This window comes from Schistocerca cancellata, chromosome 4 (assembly GCF_023864275.1).
Source record: "Schistocerca cancellata isolate TAMUIC-IGC-003103 chromosome 4, iqSchCanc2.1, whole genome shotgun sequence".
NCBI lineage: Eukaryota > Metazoa > Arthropoda > Insecta > Orthoptera > Acrididae > Schistocerca > Schistocerca cancellata.
Window position 1 is genome coordinate 880889383 of NC_064629.1, and position 20867 is coordinate 880910249.

General features: G+C 42.7%; 1 protein-coding gene across 1 annotated transcript in view; it reads right to left on the reverse strand.

The window, feature by feature from the left end:
- Positions 1-4327: 4327 nt before the first annotated feature.
- LOC126185038 (dihydropyrimidine dehydrogenase [NADP(+)]) overlaps positions 4328-20867 on the reverse strand; it is a 330209-nt gene continuing 313669 nt past the window's right edge. The window contains exons 19-20 of the mRNA XM_049927785.1: positions 14334-14442; positions 4328-4858 (exon numbers count right to left, since the gene is read on the reverse strand). Coding sequence (XP_049783742.1) covers positions 14364-14442 — 79 coding nt within the window. The 3' untranslated portion in view covers positions 4328-4858; positions 14334-14363. The remainder of the gene's footprint in view (positions 4859-14333; positions 14443-20867) is intronic.

A 20867-nucleotide genomic window follows, 5' to 3' on the forward strand; every position in this document is an offset into this window, starting at 1 on the left:
GTAATTTATAAGCGTTATTTTAACATTGCACGTATATGGCGTTCCGGAGCCCCTTAAGACGGCCGTCCGCCCTCAGGAGCTCAGTTCGCCAGCGCACCTGACGATGGCGACATGTCTAATCGCCGAAATATTGTGCCCGTTGGACACTATGGACCGGCAGTACACCCGTGGACTGTCTGAGCAAGAAATACGCCGGGAGAAACTGAGGAATCACAACTGATGATCTTGTTCACCGACTGTATCACGTGACTTGCGCCATGGGGTGGTGGTGACTTGTGCCATAGGGTGGTGGGGTTTCGGGTTCCGCTGGATAGCTCAGGAGTCCACTACACCCAACAGGCGGCTACACGGGTAGCAGGGGTTGTGTGACGTGGACTGGGCGGCTTTTTAGGTTAGATGGCCTCGGGCAAGTACAGAAAGGGCAACAGCCTCAAAGGGTGCGGGGCAAAGTCAGGACATGCGGGGACCAAGCAGCAGTCGGCATTGTAATTGTAAACCGTCGAAGCTGCGTTGGTAAAGAACCGTAACTTCAAGCGCTGATAGAAAGCACCGAAGCTGAAATCGTTATAGGTTCGGAAAGCTGGCTGAAGCCAGAGATAAATTCTGCCAAAATTTTTACAAAGGCACAGACGGTGTTTAGAAAGGATAGATTGCATGCAACCGGTGGTGGCGTGTTTGTCGCTGTTAGTAGTAGTTTATCCTGTAGTGAAATAGAAGTGGATAGTTCCTGTGAAGTATTATGGGTGGAAGCTATACTCAACAATGGAGCTAGGTTAATAATTGGCTCCTTTTACCGACCTCCCGACTCAGCATCATTAGTGGCAGAAAAACTGAGAGAAAGTCTGGAATACATTTCACATAAATTTCCTCAGCATTATATAGTCTTAGGTGGAGATTTCAATTTACTAGATATAGACTGGGACACTCAGATGTTTAGGACGGGTGGTAGGGACAGAGCATCGAGTGACATTATACTGAGTGCATTATCCGAAAATTACCTCGAGCAATTAGACAGAGAACCGACTCTTGGAGATAACATCTTGGACCTACTGATAACAAACAGACCCGAACTTTTCGACTCTGTAAGCGCAGAACAGAGAATCAGTGATCATAAGGCCCTTGCAGCATCCCTGAATATGGAAGTAAATAGGAATATAAAAAAGGGAGGAAGGTTTATCTGTTTAGCAAGAGTAATAGGAGGCAGATTTCAGACTACCTAACAGATCAAAACGAAAATTTCTGTTCCGACACTGACAATGTTGAGTGTTTATGGAAAAAGTTCAAGGCAATCGTAAAGTGCGTTTTAGACAGGTACGTGCCGAGTAAAACTGTGAAGGACGGGAAAAACCCACCGTGGTTCAACAACAAAGTTAGGAAACTACTGCGAAAGCAAAGAGAGCTTTACTGCAAGTTTAAACGCAGCCAAAACCTCTCAGACAAACAGAAGCTAAACGATGTCAATGTTAGCGTAAGGAGAGCTATGCGTGAAGCATTCAGTGAATTAGAAAGTAAAATTCTATGTACCGACTTGACAGAATATCCTAGGAAGTTCTGGTCTCACGTTAAATCAGTAAGTGGATCGAAACAGCATATCCACACACTCTGGGATGATAATGGCATTGAAACAGAGGATGACAGGCGTAAAGCTGAAATACTTAACACCTTTTTCCAAAGCTGTTTCACAGAGGAAGACCGCACTGCAGTTCCTTCTCTAAATCCTAGCACGAACTAAAAAATGGCTGACATCGAAATAAGTGTCCAAGGAATAGAAAAGCAACTGAAATCACTTAACAGAGGAAAGTCTACTGGACCTGACGGGATACCAATTCGATTCTACACAGAGTACGCGAAAGAACTTGCCCCCCTTCTAACAGCCGTGTACCGCAAGTCTCTAGAGGAACGGGAGGTTCCAAATGATTGGAAAAGAGCACAGGTAGTTCAAGTTTTCAAGAAGGGTCGTCGAGCAGATACGCAAAACTATAGGCCTATATCTCTGACATCGATCTGTTGTAGAATTTTAGAACATGTTTTCTGCTCGCGTATCATGTCATTTCTGGAAACCCAGAATCTACTCTGTAGGAATCAATATGGATTTCGGAAACAGCGATCGTGTCAGACCCAAATCGCTTTATTTGTTCATGAGACCCAGAAAATATTAGATACAGGCTCCCAGGTAGATGCAATTTTCCTTGACTTCCGGAAGGCGTTCGATACAGTTCCGCACTGTCGCCTGATAAACAAAGTAAGAATCTACGGAATATCAGACCAGCTGTGTGGCTGGATTGGAGAGGTTTTAGTAAACAGAACACAGCATGTTGTTCTCAATGGAGAGACGTCTACAGACGTTAAAGTAACATCTGGCGTGCCACAGGGGAGTGTTATGGGACCATTGCTTTTCACAAAATATATAAATGACATAGTAGATAGTGTCGGAAGTTCCATGCGGCTTTTCGCGGATGATGCTGTTGTATAGAGAGAGGTCGCAGCATTAGAAAATTGCAGCGAAATGCAGGAAGATCTGCAGCGGATAGGCACTTGGTGCAGGGAGTGGCAATTGACCCTTAACATAGACAAATATAATGTATTGCGAATACATAGAAAGAAGGATCCTTTATTGTATGATTATATGATAGCGGAACAAACACTGGTAGCAGTTACTTCTGTAAAATATCTGGGAGTATGCGTGCGGAACAATTTTAAGTGGAATGATCACATAAAATTAATTGTTGTTAAGGCGGGTAGCAGGTTGAGATTCATTGGGAGAGTCCTTAGAAAATGTAGTCCATCAACAAAGGAGGTGGCTTACAAAACACTCGTTCGACCTATACTTGAGTATTACTCATCAATGTGGGATCCGTACCAGATCGTGTTGACGGAGGAGATAGAGAAGATCCAAAGAAGAGCGGCGCGTTTCGTCACAAGGTTATTTGGTAAGCGTGATAGCGTTACGGAGATGTTTAGCAAACTCAAGTGGCAGACTCTGCAAGAGAGGCGCTCTGAATCGCGGTGTAGCTTGCTCGCCAGGTTTCGAGAGGGTGCGTTTCTGGATGAGGTATCGAATATATTGCTTCCCCCTACTTACACCTCCCGAGGAGATCACGAATGTAAAATTAGAGAGATTGGAGCGCGCACGGGGGCTTTCTGGCAGTCGTTCTTCCCGCGAACCGTACTCGTCTGGAACAGGAAAGGGAGGTAATGACAGTGGCACGTAAAGTGCCCTCCGCCACATCCCGTTGGGTGGCTTGCGGAGTACAAATGTAGATGTGGATGTAGATGAATCGAGAAAATCATCTGCGAAGGGAAATTCAGAACAAGCGAAGAGGAATATTGTCATCAGGCATTGTCCTTCTTGATGACAGAGCTCTGCCTCATACTGCAGCTGCAAGAAAGATGCTCCTGCAGCTTTTTCGATGGAAAATATTTGATCACCTGCCATAGAGCCCGCACTTGGTTTCCTCTGATTTTTATTCCTTTGCTCACATCAACCGCTGGCTATGAGTACAACATATTGACACAGACAACGAGCTGCAGACCAGATTAAAGAGTTGGCGGAAAGCACACTTCTATGGCAAGGGAATTGGAAAGTTGGTACAATGCTGCAACAAATGTTTAAGTCGGAGATTAGAGAAGTGGCTTGAAGACGTAGCTGTATGGCGCAAATAAAACGTTTCTGATTATTTAATACGGTTTCCATTTCGCACCCTGTCGGATTTTGAAGAAAAAATAGCCCTCGTATTAGTCTCTGCTCCGAGAACAAATAAGCTTTTTAGAAAAATAAAAATAAAAATAAAAATATTGTAAGGATACCATATGTAATATCAGAAAAAGTAGGCAACCAATCCATGTACCTGTAATAGGTGGTCAAGTTTTCAGTTTTGTTGTCTTATCTTGGAGAGTTAGAATACACTTTGAAGCCTACATAGTAGCGTCAAAGTGACCAACATCTGGTCTTGGAAGAGGAAATGCTAAGAGAACGTCAGAGATCTATGCTTTAACGAAGCGACAGTTTGTACATATAAGCGAGACATTACCCATGCATTTTACCATTTTAGCAACATAACATTTTTTTTACGATTTAGACACCCTTCTTAGAATTTTCACTGGGTCTCACTCCCGAGACTGTTTCGAAGTACTGAAGAACCCACAGCAGCAGAATTTTGATCGCACATTGAGACTTAGCAAGCCAGGAGACGTTTGCGTAAAGTGATTCGGGAGAGTGTAGAGTGGCTGGTCTGAGACCTGGATATGGATGCTTCAGCTTTATCAGTGCAGTCTCCAGGAATATTCCCTTTGTTAATAAGATGACATCTATTACGTATTTCCACAACCAATACATTCTTTATTTAGTTTTTTACCAGACATACACTTGTATTACACTGTTTGTTTATAATACACACAATACGTTCATAAACTTTATTATATTTGAAACTTAAAGGAAAGAAAGATTTATGAAAAGGTTAAGATTTTTAAGAAGTAAATGAGCAAAATATAAATTTGAGCAGTTGTTGTTTCTTGAGTGATCAAACTTCTGTTTGGCACCACGTCGCGTTTTCCTTGATGTGAGCTGCCGATTTCTTAAATTTGCTTAACACATGCTTTTTCATGTCATACAGCGCGAAACCAAATTTCGAGAGCCGGTATGGTTTTGTTTGTCGCAATTTCACGCTTGGAGACATGAAAGGAGATCCTTTCTGGAAATTTTTATTGCGTTAAAGAAAACTGTTATGGAATCTGAAAGCATCCGACAGTTCCTGGTAACGTGCGAAGTTCATTCGAAGATAACCGCACAGCAGCGCACTGTCGGCATGGCAACATGCTGGCCGACGTGCTGAACTTTCTCACTTGTGAATCACTAAACCTGTAAAGGAAAGGAAAAATATTCATCAACAACTCTTAACTTCACTACGTAATATTTAGATATTTGTGCAATATTAACTATTAGAGTCTACTTTAGATGCATGGCAGCCACAGATAAAAATTTTCTGTGGGTCAAGGTAGTAGAGATATTTTCATCTTTAGAAAACAGTTGATAGTCCACTTATTACAGTGGTAATCCTTTTCATCATATATCACAAGACAAATTTTTCTAGATAAGGAAACAATGCATTCAAAGTGATCAACAATGTTATGAGTGAGGTCCTGCAGGGCTCAGGGCTAGGTACTGTCCAGTACTTGTCTTTCACAAATGACGTACTGAAGTTTGTAATGGTCGCCTGGTCGTAGATATTGCTAATTGCTATAATCGCACTATTTCACTCCCATTTACGGAGCTTGTTAGCACTTGATGTTAGGTTGGCGCCATTACAATGCATTGTAGTAATCACTGCTGCTTGCTGGATCGCTGCTGTGTCTCGATGTTGATGCTGGCTCTAAATCTGGTTGTCTAGGGTTAAAAAGCATGAGGTCCCGTGTTTTGTTTTATGTGCTTTTGATGATAAAGGATGAACGAAACCAACAAATATGTAAACTTCAAATATTTATTTCTCTGGTGGCCATCTTAATTCCACTGTCCACCAAAGACTATGACACAACACAACTTCCGTTACATGTTCTTTGCATTGTTTATCCACCTCAAACAATAACACACTAACACACTGTACCAAAGTGACATTCCGACTGCCTCCCGACCCTTCTTGCTGCTCGTATTTATAACATTGTCAAAGAACTACTAAAAAGAGATATAGTTTACAAGTCACATGTACATCTGTTATCATAATTTGTGCAGAAAAGTTTTTAATTTGCATCGAGTGACATAATTTAACATGTTATTAAAATGACAGACAGATTTGTTGACTTGACAGAATAATTCTTTGTTACAAAAAGTCCGTTTTCTAGAAGTTTGTCAATTGACTTCTCTAATTTGCATAAATAAGTAATTAACATGAATTATTAAGAAATACATTGGTTTTCGTCTAAAACAGGATTGATTTCGTGAATACTAAGTGAAACCGCTCCTAGTGAACAAATAGGTTTCACTGGGTGATTTTTATTTAAGGAGATCCAAAATACCTAAGTTGTACACTATTTTTCGTACTTCATATTAATTATTTAAGATGAACTCAGTGTTTTTACATGATGACATTTGCTGTATCAGTGATCAAGTGATATTAACTTTTGTGTGGGTTAGTTATTCAGTATAATTTAATGGGTTGACTGTTTATGGAGACATGTTACGCAATCATTGTTAACATACACAACAACTTTTCTATAATCATAAATACTCGTTAAACTGGTTGAATTTGGAGGGTATCGCATACTTCGGTACAGTAAAGCCTTTAATATGTTCCGTTACAAGTTGGACTTATGGAAATTGTTTTTTAATTGCTTTTAAGTGTTTTTTATTCCGCACAGGACAATAACAGCCCAGCAAGCTTACCTAGTTTTGTTAACATCTCTTGTTGAAGGACCAAGGGTCTCATACAGAGATGACTGTAGGGCTATCAACCCCAGGTGTCAAGTCTTGGGTTACCCACTGGCAGTAACTTACTTCACATAAGAAAGTAATTCGATAAAACTATCCCATTAAAGGGCTTGGACCCTTCAAAATGAAGTGGACAACCAGTCTCCAGCCAACACTATTGAAACCACTGTCCAGCGTTCACGAGAACCACAAAGAGGTAGAGCTGCCAAACGATCTACGCAGTAAGTATTGAGCCAGAGTCTGAGCTTGCCAGACGTGCCTACTGTGGACACCAGGCTATCCCAGGTTACCTCAATTACAATGCCTGTGTGAATACAACAGACGTCGCGTAATGCAAGATCACATGTGTCCAATTCAGGTTTCCTCCCCTCCCCCTCTTCCCCATTAATGGAGACCTGTTCTGATTTAAGGTTGGGGGGGGGGGCTGTGGGAGTCTCTCCAACCTCGTGTCCCACTGTTCTTCCTCATCCCAGCAGAACCCTTCTAGTCACAGGACAGGAAGGTCGACTGATCGTCCGTGTCAACCTCCATGTGGTAGGAAGCAGTGCAGGTGGTTCATAGTAAGGCAACAGTGCCAACCACCCGCTACGCTTGTGGGAGATTGCCCTACACGTCAACGACATCGCTGTATGAGCAAGTAGATACAACCTTACAGTAATAGCTATGAAACTGCAGGAAAATTTAGTCGACAGCACCAGCTAATGCGAAGTCTAGATAATTTAAACTGTTGTTGTTTCAAAATTAAGACTCTCCTCAACATAACCTGCCCAGTTTCATATCCCGCCCACTCGTCACATCTCCTTTAGCAGCCACAACCTGGACGAGACTAACCTTCCGCAAAGCCGTAAATATTGCGCTGCCTCCTACATTATTCTCCAAGGATGAAGAATTATCAGTATTTTTTAAATTACGCATGCATAGATAGCTGACTTTGCCTGCAGTGCTCTATAGGTATGAAGTGTGATCCATCGTAGCACATAAGCACCTTAAAAAGACATAATCATTACATAGGAGGATAATATTAGTTGCGACTATGGTGACCAACTTCTGACAGACAGTCGGATTAAGGATATTTTAAACATCCGTGTAGAAAAACAGAAAAAAGAGTCAGAAAATTTCTATGAGAAGGCTGCCACTTCGTCCCAAGAACTAATTATTTCATTGGTATCCCGGTGTCCTTATGCTTCAGACAAAGGACCACCCTGCACACCCACGAGACGGCTTGGTTTACACTACCGAAATTCATTCAATATACATTACAGTCCAGATAATTAAAACACCACTTTCAAAATTCATTCATTTAAGGTAAGAGTGAAGTTTATAAGAGTGAAGTTTGTAAGAGTTGTTAAACCATGCTTCAAGCCAACAGCCGGCCGCGGTGGTCTAGCGGTTCTAGGCGCGCAGTCCGGAACCGCGCGACTGCTACGGTCGCAGGTTCGAATCCTGCCTCGGGCATGGATGTGTGTGATGTCCTTAGGTTAGTTAGGTTTAAGTAGTTCTAAGTTCTAGGGGACTGATGACCACAGATGTTAAGTCCCATAGTGCTCAGAGCCATTTTTTTTTCAAGCCAACAGCCACACAAATACTGAGATACTATTTGGTAACCAGCTTTTACGACTGAAGTGAACTATGCTTTTGCAATGGAAAACGTGATTATTCTCGAAGGATTGGCAAAATGTATCTCAGAAGTAGTTTTAGCTGAAGATATCCAGGCCAAGGCGAAAATAAGTCTTACTGTTGATCCTTCTTTGTATCTGCACGTAAAAGAAGCTGTGACGAAAGTGGACTTATGACAGAAACTGAAACTGTTGGTTGATGACTCTGGTTTTGCAAGAAGAATAAACTTATTCAGGACATTAATATCAGCACAAGTAGAAAAGTGTCATTCAATGAGAAGCTATGTAAATCAAGTAATAGAAAATGGTCAAAAACTACTTGGAAGTGGTTCTGCGCTTAGTGATGAACTGATCGGGTCATTATTGTTAGCAGCATTACCAGAAAAATACTCTACGATGATTATGATCACTGAACATTCAGGAATTCCTATAACAAAGGATGTAATTATAATCAGGCATATCGATATGGTGGAAGAGGTTACCACTGATAGCGCTTTCAGAGTGAAGAACTGGCAAAGAAACATAAGTCTTTTCACCCAAATGAGACTTCTATGTCGTTATTTAAAAATAACACTCAACCTATTTTATGAAATTGTGTGGGACACCAACATCTAAGGAAGAAAGAAGTTATTTGTTATAAGTGGAAAAAGACTGGCCATTTTAGATGCTCGTACCCTGACACTGAGGTTAATAATATTCGACAAAATAGAACCTCAGATGTAGGCGTAGGCTTCTGCGGTCATTGTCACCCATTGTCACCGTCTATAAAATTCATCAAGGCTGCTGGCCGCATTGTCAAGGTATAAAATTGTCCGACGTTTCGGCAACTTCCAATAGTGGCCGAAACGTCGGACAATTTTATATATTGACTATGTCGTCAACATCCCAGAAGAATTTCATTAACAGAACCCCAGATGCCCTTCATTGCAGTGTTTTAAAGTGGTTCGTTTAATAGAAGTGTCTGGTACTTCGATTCGAGTGTTAGCGTGCATTTCACAACAAATAAAAATTGATAAAGAATATAGAGAACAATGTTAGCATGCATAAAACTGTGGCAGCCAATCAGACTGAAATTGCAGTGCCATGGCATGGAGAAGCCGATGTAACAACATTAGGTGGAAAGACTCAGTGAAATCACAGTGAAAAATGTTGTGTTCGCCCCAGAATCGCCAAAAAATTTATTAAGAGACGAAAGAATTAATGACATTAGCTGTCAGTGGGTACTGATTTAAGTCAATGTGGACAGTTGAAAACTTGTATAGGACCGGGACTTGTACCTGGGTCTCTTGCCTACTAGGCAGTGCGCTGACTACTGCAACACGCGAACACATTGGCGATCGCAACTGCAGGGACTTCTCTATCACGCCTCTCGTCAGACCCAGATTCTCAACTTACCCACACATTTCTGATGTAGTGCCCCCTTTGCCTTAGCCTTATTACTCGCGGCATTTCGTGGATTGCCGTAAGAGTTCGAGCGTTGTGTGCATCCACACTGAATTTATCACTGGCCGTCCTCGCTTTAATCGTCTATGTGGTGTCTGTTCTTCCAGACATGTCCAAAAGAACAAACATCAAATATATAATTATGCCAAGGACGGCCAGTGATCAATTCAGTACAGATGCACACTATGCTCGAACTGTCACAGGAATCGGCGAAATGAGGTTAATAGGCAAGGGACACTACATCAGTAATGTGTGGATAAGTTGAGAATTTGGGTCTGACGGGAGGCGTGTTCAAGTAGCCCGTGCAGAAGGATTTCACGTTATACTGTATGTCCGCTTTCTCCGGTTGAATAACTGGGGTAGGTTAGGGACACGCAAGTCGCCGAAGTGGCGTCCAGTTGAAAGACTTGCACCGAGCCACTGAGCCACACGAAATTATTATTATTATTATTGATTTAAATCAATGCCCTCTGGTAGCTAATATCATTAATTCCTTTGTGTCTTGATTCATAGTGCCTGCAGGATCAAAATGGAAGTTCCTGCAGAAGAATAAGTCTCATAATCATCATATCTCATGTTTGGTTTGAAGTGCTGTTGTGATCTTCTACTCTTCTTCACTTCATCTTCTTGTGAAACAAGTTTTTGACTATCAGTTTCTTCCTCTGACTTAACGGAGTCTTCTGAAACATCATGTAAGTCTTCTCTTGCAATAGGATGAGACTGCTTTGTCTCCATCCACCGAACTCACGATTTGTTCAGGAGTCTTTATTTCAACTTCTACAACGTTTAAATTTTCAGTAATAGTCACATCTCTGCTAATGGCTACATCATTTGCCTCGGGATCTTCCATAAAGTGTTATGCTGTGCAGTGTAAATGGGTGTTTAAGGAAAAAATCAACAGTGAAGGAAAATTCATGCCAAGTTAGTTGTGAGATCAAAGAGGAAATTTTTATAAAGCTCCTGAAGGTTTTAATACTTGTAATGAAAAAGTATTAAAATTAAAAACAACGACGTATGGAATAAAAAAATCAGCCAGAGTGCGGGATCAAAGAGTAAATGATGTTTTAAATAGTATGTATTACAAATGGTCTAGATTAGAACCCTGTTTGTTTTTAAAACATTAGGCTAAAGGCTTAGAACCCATGACAGCTTAATATATTAGTGATTTTTATATTTTCACAAGTGATACATGTGAAACTGAATACTTGAAACATAAGTTAAGTCTGGAATTCAAAGTAAAGGAACAGCTAAAAATTGTTTAGGGATGAGAATCAAATATGACAAGATAAATGAAATGTTGATGTTGTATCAAGAGAAGTATATTGATCGGCAGTTGGAAAGATTCAGTATCGCTGCAAAACTGTAAAAATTGATATTGAAACTAAATTTGATTTTCTAAGTGAAAAAGAAAATAAGGAAGATGATGTTCCTTATCAAGCTCTAATAGGTAGTTTAATGTATTTGTCTATACTTACGAGGTAAGATATTTCAATCAGTGTGAACTATTTAAGCCAGTTGAATTAATTCATATTCCAACAAGGATTGAAAATGTGCTAAGAGAATTTTGAGATCTTTAAAGGAGGCTAAGGCTTATTGTCTGAAGCTTACTGAAGGAGATTTAGAATTATGTGGTTTTATAGATGCAGAGTGGAAAAATTGGTCCCAAGGAAGGGAGTCATATCAGTTTTATTCATAATTTGTGTGGCTCCGTAATTTCATGGCAAAGTGCTAAGCGGAAAACTGTTGCTCTTTCTAGCACATCGGCTAAGTGTATGGCTCTTTCTGAGGCTTATCGTGAGACAATTTATTTAAAGAATTTATTGCATGCATTCAGAGGCTATAAAAAGCGTGTAACTTTATTTAATGATATTCAGAGTACATTAAATTTGTCTGTCAGTCCTTGAAATCATAAAATGTCACAGCATACTGATGTTAGTTAGACATAATTATAGAAGGGAACTTTGTCTAACACAGCTGTAAAAACATTGTATTTACATACAAGTGATATATCAGCAGACATAATGACAAAGCGATCAAAAAGAGACGAACATTATGAATTTATGAGCTGTATGGACCAAGATATTTTTAAGATAATCATTTGAATGTTTTTATCTTAGTTTGTTGAGTTTAGTCAAAAGCGTTCAGATGAAAGTCTGTGGACTCGTGTGAGCCATGATCTTTTTATGTCTTTGCTTTTATGTGCCATTGAATTTGCTTTGCTCATTCTCACTACGTGTCCACTCGACCGCCTGTCTACTTGGCAGTGTGCACCTGCTGTTGCGTCATATCTTGTCTACATCGTATAGCATATCATGTAGCACACAATGCAGTATAAATGTGTGGTCTGATGAAGTGTACAGTAATAAGTTTACTAGTGTTCTCAATACACTTAGTTCACTGGCAGTATCCACATCCGATTGCACCCTTCCACAGGACTTTCTGGAGAATGCTTTGCCTAAATTTCTGGAGGACGTTCCCTTGCAATTGTGCTCTAGTTTGTGATTTCAGTATGATGATACTCCAGCGCACTTTCATCGTAGAGCTAGGGTATATCTCACAGACAGCTGCAGGCAGAAAGAAAATGGAAAGGGATGCCTGGTCCCTCGGTCAATGCACTCCCTTGACCTCATCCCTCTTTTACTTTATCTGCTGGAGCTATGAAAAGTCCCTTATATACTCAATACGAGTAGGAACAGCACCTGAGGTTATTGAGTGCATCTTTACAGCGTTCGATACTGTCAGATGGAAGAGCGGATCTTACAGAGAATCAGACAAAACATTGTTCGTCGTTACACATTATGTAACGATGCTGATGGTCGTCACATTGAACATTTGCCCTATAGTAGTAAAGTCGCAAATTCGGTTCACAGTATTTTATTGTACTCTATTGTCAATAAACGTTTTCCAAACTAGAGTATTACGGTGTTTCATTTAGCCTATCGAATGTGTAGAAAGCGCATTGTGCTGTAGAAACTTTATTGCACATTTCCGACTGTAGGTTCCTTGTTGCAAAATGTTCTGAATTTCATGTACTACAATCTCCCAAAATTTTAAAACTACGTTCTGTAATACTCTGTATGTACCGCTTTCCCTCCTAAGAGTCGGCAGGCTCATTTTCTCTGGTTTTGCGGCAGATGTGACGCCCAGTGTCGACGGAAAGCGTCGGTTTATTTCTCGTTACGAACAAAATTGTTTACTCGCACATTCGGTAAAGCAGTGCCAAATTAGTCTAGCGCGATATTCGTTTTATCGAAAAGAAGGTTAAAAAGTCTGAAAATGTGACTTCCAGATCAGATTCCTATCAGAACAAACACTTCGAGATTAGAAATTCTGTTTCATTTATTGATTTACCCTCGAGCGGTGGACTCAGTATAGATCTTTGTGATATTTCTTTAGTGATTATTCTCCATGCTGAAGACGCTGTTTCATTGTGCACACTCCCTCAGTTATTTAATGCAACACTACATTCTCTTAGTAAGATAGGATGAAAAGCAGCTACTAACAGGGCCTCTGATACCATAACATCTGAGCTTCTCTAGGAGAATACGAGGACTATTCTGAAAGTAAGGTCCGATCGGTCGCGAAATGGAAGCCACTGTGAGAATTAAAAATGTTTTATTTGCTACAGTTACCTACACCCTCCAGCTACTTTTCTATGTAGTCAAAAAAATGGTTCAAATGTCTCTGAGCACTATGGGACTTAACTTCTCAGGTCATCAGTCCCCTAGAACTTAGAACTACTTAAACCTAACTAACCTAAGGACAACACACACATCCATGCCCGAGGCAGGATTCGAACCTGCGACCGTAGCGGTCGCGCGGTTCCAGACTGTTTCTACGTAGTCGCCGCTCCGACTTTCACATTTGTCCTAGCGTTGTACCACCGTTCCAGTACCCAGGTCATAGAAGGCACCGCCTTTGCTTTCCGCCAATTCTCTACGCTTGTCTACAGCTCGCTGACTGTGCCGACGAGCTGTGTTCAAAACCAGCGCTTCATGTGAGCGGTGACGAAACTCAGGGGCATCCAATTACGGGCTGCATTGTGGATGATCAAACAATTCCCATCGAAAACGCTGCAGGAGCATCCTCATTGCCCCTGCAGAGTGCGGTCGAGAATTGCCATGAAGAAGGAACCGCATCACAGTTGTGTTATGTTGGCTGCATGACATCAGGCGTAATCTCCCACTTGGCCTTCATACTTTGTGTGGAAGACACTGTTTAACTAGGCATCTTTATGTGCTCACTGTGCGCTCTGAATTAAAAAAAAAGCTACTTTACGCGATCGACTGGTATACTAGAGAGACTGCCCAATACATCTCTGCAAAGCTTTATCGCATTTTCAATGTGGTTTCCATTTCGCGCCCGATCGGACCTTACTTTCCTAATAGCCATCGTATTATGAACTGCACATTTGACCGCTTTGGACAAGTCACAGAAAATAACAGTTGTCAACATTCTTTTTCATTTAAATTTTGTACAGTCTGAGCTGTGAATGGAAAAATAAGGTGATTTGTGGAGAGACCCTTTTGATATCCAAATTGAGACAGGCTAAATAATTTATGAAATATGTATGTTATGGAACTTGAATATTTTTATAGTTGCTTCGAAATGGAGGTAGTAGTGAGACTGGTTGGTGAGTATTAATATCTCGCTCACAAAATTTCTTGCAAAGGTGGTCTGAAAATAAAAGTCAGCTTTTAACGAACTCTTGTAGAAGACAATTAGAGAACTGCCCACGTTTATACGGCTCCCCAGAAACGAACGGAAAATTAAGTAGAGAAACCTACTGAGACACGAGACATAACTTGAATTAGCAAGTGGCGTGACTATGCTGTAAATATAAAGGCGATTACCTGCTGTAAGGAGTGCGATGCACCAATTTTTCAGTACACTGGCTCGAGAGTCCCGTTTGCGAAAGGCACACCACGCTTGATTATGTGCGGTGTTGTCCTCGGAACCATGCTGCAAAAGACAAGTAACACATTCACGTCAGGCATTTTATTTTGTCGCAGTAAATTTCTGTAACATACAACCAGCTAAGGTAAGCAATAGAGACGGCTCTAGCCTATATCTAGCTATAGCCACTACATCTAATTTTAAAGTTAGACTAACCACCTAATCCAGCTCTAGTATTGAAAAATATACTGAGATATTAATTTTGTTTTAGAATTTATTTGGAAACACTTTTTGTAGAACCTACGTTTATTAAGAAACAAAAAAACACTGAAACAGATGATTAATCAATTTTAAAAATAACAAAAACGTTTACGGAAAATCTACTTTCCGAACTTGAGTACTCACAAAATCCTAGGCAGTGTCAGTACTTTCAAATCAACTTACAGCAGGTCCCAATGAAATAAGTGAGTTGCAAGCGTTTAGCAGCTGCTGTTGTTTGTTTAGGGCGGTCAAAATCGTGGTTATCAACGCCCAGTTTAGAAACCTATCACTAATATGAAACGGATCTGTTAATCATGACTGTATATGAAATAAAATTAGTAACAGATAGTTTTGTGTACAAATTAATATTTAGCCTAGTGGTGGATCATGCATTCAGACTTGAACGATCCTCCGGAGCTGATGCGGGTGCAGTGCACACTTTGCACCCTCTGGTGGGGCCGCCACTGTTGAGGTATTTACCAGAAAGATGACGCTTTAACGTCTCAGCGATGGCGGGAGGCTATAGACAGAACGGTTGTTCAGCTGGACAAGGACTGAGAAGGAAATCGAGCGTGGCCTACCATGTGGGAGTGAGTTAGGAAAATCACGGAAACTATAAGTGTGGACGGCGGCTGGTTGGTAACTTGATTTATGCACTACGCGACGGTTTCAGCTGGACAATTCGTCACTTTTACCTTCCCAGCGGTATCTTTATCTGTGCCCAATTATTTCAAAACTCGAATCAAAGATCTTTCCTCTCCTAAGAATACCTTGAACCGTTTACTGAGCGAGTTGGTGCATAGCTGAGATGCTGGATTAAGATGCTCTATTTGCCAGTGGGACAGGAAAGCAAATGGCAATTAGTGGACAGGGTACCCTCCGTCACGCACCGTACGGTGGCTTGCGGAGTGTGTATGTAGAACTAGACGAAGGTGTAGAAGACTGGGATTCATATCCCCATCCAGCCATTCAAATTTAGGCTTTCCCTGGTTTCCCTAAATCGCTCAAGGAAAATGTCATGATGGTTACTTTGGAAAGGACTCTACTCCCTTTCACAATCCTGTACAAGTTTGTGCTACGTCTTCTAAACGTAATTGTGGATGGGACGTTCTTTCCTTCCGTTTTTTTTTAATACTGGGTGTATTAATTTGCGCATTACACTCCGTAGATACATTCCATTACTCAGATGAGCCACACGTATACGTGTGCTTCGTGTGTCAATGTGTACTGGAGATTTAGAAAGCTTTATATTATGCGAGATATTACCGATTTCCTTAGGCTGCACTTTATTGAAGTTGATTATTCTTATAACATGCATGATGTATCGGAATACACATTAAATTATCATATATTTTTGGGCAACCAACCATATCCGTATAAATTCAATGAAATACGTCCTTGCAAGGATAGCTGATAACCACCGGTATCCCGCCATACCGGTACCACTTTTCCATGTAGGTAAAAGGTGAAAACTTTTTGTTTTGTTTCACAGCAGATACGAAAGTGAAACAGGTTGGCTTTTTCACCATTTGGGAGACGAGGCCATCATGTGAACGCTATGCCTATATTCACATTGAATTTCACTTGACCCACTGTGGTTCCCGCTGCCCAACGTGACATACTCTAGTTTTGGTTGCGATGAGCACCACTCGAGCCCTGCCAATGATTCATCTCTAGGTACAAGCACTAGCTGTTCTTCATAACGAACACTGGACTGCTTCCTGGCTGAGACAAGTGCACCATCTCAATTGCACTTTTACAATGCCTCTCATACTCTACGCAGTCGGATAGGACAGGCTGTTCAAGACTCATTATAGAAAAAAGATGGGCGTATTGCGGGAGGGATCCCGATTTGGGAATATTTGACAGGGGTTTCCAGTTCTGGCATTTGCCTTACAGGCAAGCGAAATTTACACAAGAAAACTGTTAGGCACCAGGGTGTTCAAATTATTTTAATTTGTTATTGGGCCAACAGTGTACTTTCAGAGACTCAGGTCTCACAACAGTGTACTTGTCATCCAAGTGTGTGTGTGTGTGTGTGTGTGTGTGTGTGTGTGTGTGTGTGTAGCTATTTAAGTGGATGAAAAAAATCGATGGCTTGTTAGACGAGTCGTGAAGCGTCCTGCCCTCCCAACGCATGATGGTGGAAGTGACATGCAGCTTCGAGGCTGGTGTAGTGTGTGTCAGTTAGAGGCGAGGGTTTATTGGATGAGCATGTTTTTTTTCCTTGTTGGTTCTATACACGAAAAGTCAGCAACAAAGTGTGTGCTTTTCAGCCACACAGAAATTTTTTTATTACAGGTGTAAAAGTATGAAACAGAAATTTCCCTATAGATGGTGCTAGACGTCAGTGTAGGGCCCGTGAGACCGCATCTGCAGCGCCATCTGCTTCCTGCAATGGCCTACGACGAATGTCAACACGCAGTAACCCAAGTTCCGTACACCGGAATCTGTTTCAAAGCCGTAAACATGTGGAGTTTTGTGCCTACAAACTACGATTTGCGGACAGCATTGGTTTTCTGTTATCATTTGAAGAAAACTGCTGCAGAATCTCATCGAAGCTTGTCGAAGCTTTCGGCGAACGTGCTCCATGGCGAACACAGTGTTTCGAGTGGTTCAAAAAATTCAAAAGTGGTGATTTTGACGTGAGAAAGGACGAGTGAGGGAAACCACCGAAAAAGTTCGAAGGCAACGAATTGCAGGCCTTATTAGATGAAGATGATACTCAGACTCAACGGGAACTCGCGGAACAACTGAATGTGACGCAGAAAGCCGTTTCTCTTCGGCTGAAACCTATGGGAAAGATGCAGAAAGTGGGAAAATGGGTTCCGCGTGAACTGAATGAAAGATAGCAAGCAAATCGAAAGACCACTTGTGAAATGCTGCTAACCAGATACAAAAGAAAGTCGTTTCTCCATCCAATACTGACAGGTGATGAAAAATGGATCCTCAGCGTCGTAAATCATGGGTGAATCCAGGCAAGCCATCGACATCCACTGCAAGACCAAATAACTTTGGAAATGCTCTGTGTTTGCTGGGATCAGAAGGGTGTCATGTATTATGAGCTGCTTAAACCTGGTGAAACCGTTAACACTGCTCGCTCCCAACAGCAAATTATCGATTTAAATTGAGTATTATGTGAAAAACTACCAGAATATGGAAAAAGGCAAAAATTCAAATGTTTCATATGGCTCTGAGCACTATGAGACTTAATATCTTAGGTCATCAGTCCCCTAGAACTTAGAACTACTTAAATCTAACTAACCTAAGGACATTACACACATCCATGCCCGAGGCAGGATTCGAACCTGCGACCGTAGCAGTCCCGCGATTCCGGACTGCAGCGCCTAGAACCGCACGGCCACCGCGGCCGGCGGAAAAGGCAACACAAAGCCATATTGCTCCATGGTAACGCCCCATCACACACAGCAAAACGGGTCAGGAAAACGAACGAGGCGATTAGTTGGGAAATACTAGGGCATGCGGTTTATTCTCCAGACTTGGCTCCGTCCGATTATCTTCTATTTGCATCACTGGGCCACGCTCTCGCAGAGCAACGCTTCAATTCGTATGAATATGTACAAAAATGGCTCGTTGACTGGTTCACTTCGAATGAAGAACTGTTTTTGGCGTGGCATATATAGCCTGCGGAGAGATGGGAGAATGGAGGCTATTTTGAATAAAATATTGTTTATCAGCTTCAAACAACAGACGTGTAATTATTGCAACCAAGTTCCGGTTTCATACTTCTACACCTTGTAAAGTATTTAAAAAGCTATAAATATCGATGTAGTATTTTGAAAATACACTCCTGGAAATGGAAAAAAGAACACATTGACACCGGTGTGTCAGACCCACCATACTTGCTCCGGACACTGCGAGAGGGCTGTACAAGCAATGATCACACGCACGGCACAGCGGACACACCAGGAACCGCGGTGTTGGCCGTCGAATGGTGCTAGCTGCGCAGCATTTGTGCACCGCCGCCGTCAGTGTCAGCCAGTTTGCCGTGGCATACGGAGCTCCATCGCAGTCTTTAACACTGCTAGCATGCCGCGACAGCGTGGACGTGAACCGTATGTGCAGTTGACGGACTTTGAGCGAGGGCGTATAGTGGGCATGCGGGAGGCCGGGTGGACGTACCGCCGAATTGCTCAACACGTGGGGCGTGAGGTCTCCGCAGTACATCGATGTTGTCGCCAGCGGTCGGCGGAAGGTGCACGTGCCCGTCGACCTGGGACCGGACCGCAGCGACGCACGGATGCACGCCAAGACCGTAGGATCCTACGCAGTGCCGCAGGGGACCGTACCGCCACTTCCCAGCAAATTAGGGACACTGTTGCTCCTGGGGTATCGGCGAGGACCATTCGCAACCGTCTCCATGGAGCTGGGCTACGGTCCAGCACACCGTTAGGCCGACTTCCGCTCACGCCCCAACATCGTGCAGCCCGCCTCCAGTGGTGTCGCGACAGGCGTGAATGGAGGGACGAATGGAGACGTGTCGTCTTCAGCGATGAGAGTCGCTTCTGCCTTGGTGCCAATGATGGTCGTATGCGTGTTTGGCGCCGTGCAGGTGAGCGCCACAATCAGGACTGCATACGACCGAGGCACACAGGGCCAACACCCGGCATCATGGCGTGGGGAGCGGTCTCCTACACTGGCCGTACACCACTGGTGATCGTCGAGGGGACACTGAATAGTGCACGGTACATCCAAACCGTCATCGAACCCATCGTTCTACCATTCCTAGACCGGCAAGGGAACTTGCTGTTCCAACAGGACAATGCACGTCCGCATGTATCCCGTGCCACCCAACGTGCTCTAGAAGGTGTAAGTCAACTACCCTGTCCAGCAAGATCTCCGGATCTGTCCCCCATAGAGCATGTTTGGGACTGGATGAAGCGTCGTCTCACGCGGTCTGCACGTCCAGCACGAACGCTGGTCCAACCGAGGCGCCAGGTGGAAATGGCATGGCAAGCCGTTCCACAGGACTACATCCAGCATCTCTACGATCGTCTCCATGGGAGAATAGCAGCCTGCATTGCTGCGAAAGGTGGATATACACTGTACTAGTGCCGACATTGTGCATGCTCTGTTGCCTGTGTCTATGTGCCTGTGGTTCTGTCAGTGTGATCATGTGATGTATCTGACCCCAGGAATGTGTCAATAAAGTTTCCCCTTCCTGGGACAATGAATTCACGGTGTTCTTATTTCAATTTCCAGGAGTGTATATGATCTTGGTTGGATGCTGATGATAAAGACTACCATTGTGATATTCGTAGAGTTGATACATGTACACTGAGGAGACGAAAGTCAACGGATAGGGATGGCACGTATAGAGATGGCGGTAGTGTTGCGTACACAAGTTACAAAAGGGCAGTGCATTGGCAGAGCTGCCATTGTAACAGGCGATTCACATGAAAAGGTTTCCGACGTGATTACAGCCGCACGACGAGAATTAACAGATTTTGAACGCGGTATGGTGGTTGGAGCTAGACGCATGGGACATTCCATTTCGGAAATCGTTAGGGAATTTAATATTCGGAGATCCACAGTGTCATAAGTGTGCGAAAATACCAAATTTCAGGCATTACCTCTCACCATGGACAACGCAGTGGCCGACGACCTTCACTTAACGACTGGGAGCAGCGGCGTTTGCATGTAGAGCTGTCAGTGCTAACAGACAAGCAACACTGCATCAAATAACGGCAGAAATCAATATGGGGCGTACGACGAACGTAACCGTTAGGGCAGTCCGGCGAAATTTGGCTTTAATGGGCTATGGCAGCAGATGACCGACGCTAGTGCCTTTGCTAACAGCAAAGCCTTTCCTGGGCTCGTGACCATATCGGTTGGACCATAGACGATTGGAAAACCGTGGCCTGGTCAGATGAGTCCAAATTTCAGCTGGTAAGAGCCGATGGTGGGGTTCGAGTGTGGCGCAAACCCCACGAAGCCATGGACCCAAAATGTCAACAAGGTATTGTACAAGCTGGTGTTGGCTCCATAATGATATGAGCTGTGTTTAGATGGAATAGATTGGGTCCTCTGGTCCAACTGAACCGATCACTGAGTGGAAATGATTATGTTCAGCTATTTGGAGACCGTTTGCAGCCATTGGTCGACTTCAATTCGCAAACAACGATGTCATGTCACAGGGACACAATTGTTCCAGATTGAATTGAAGAACGTTCTAGACAATTCGAGCAAATGATTTGGCCATCCAGATC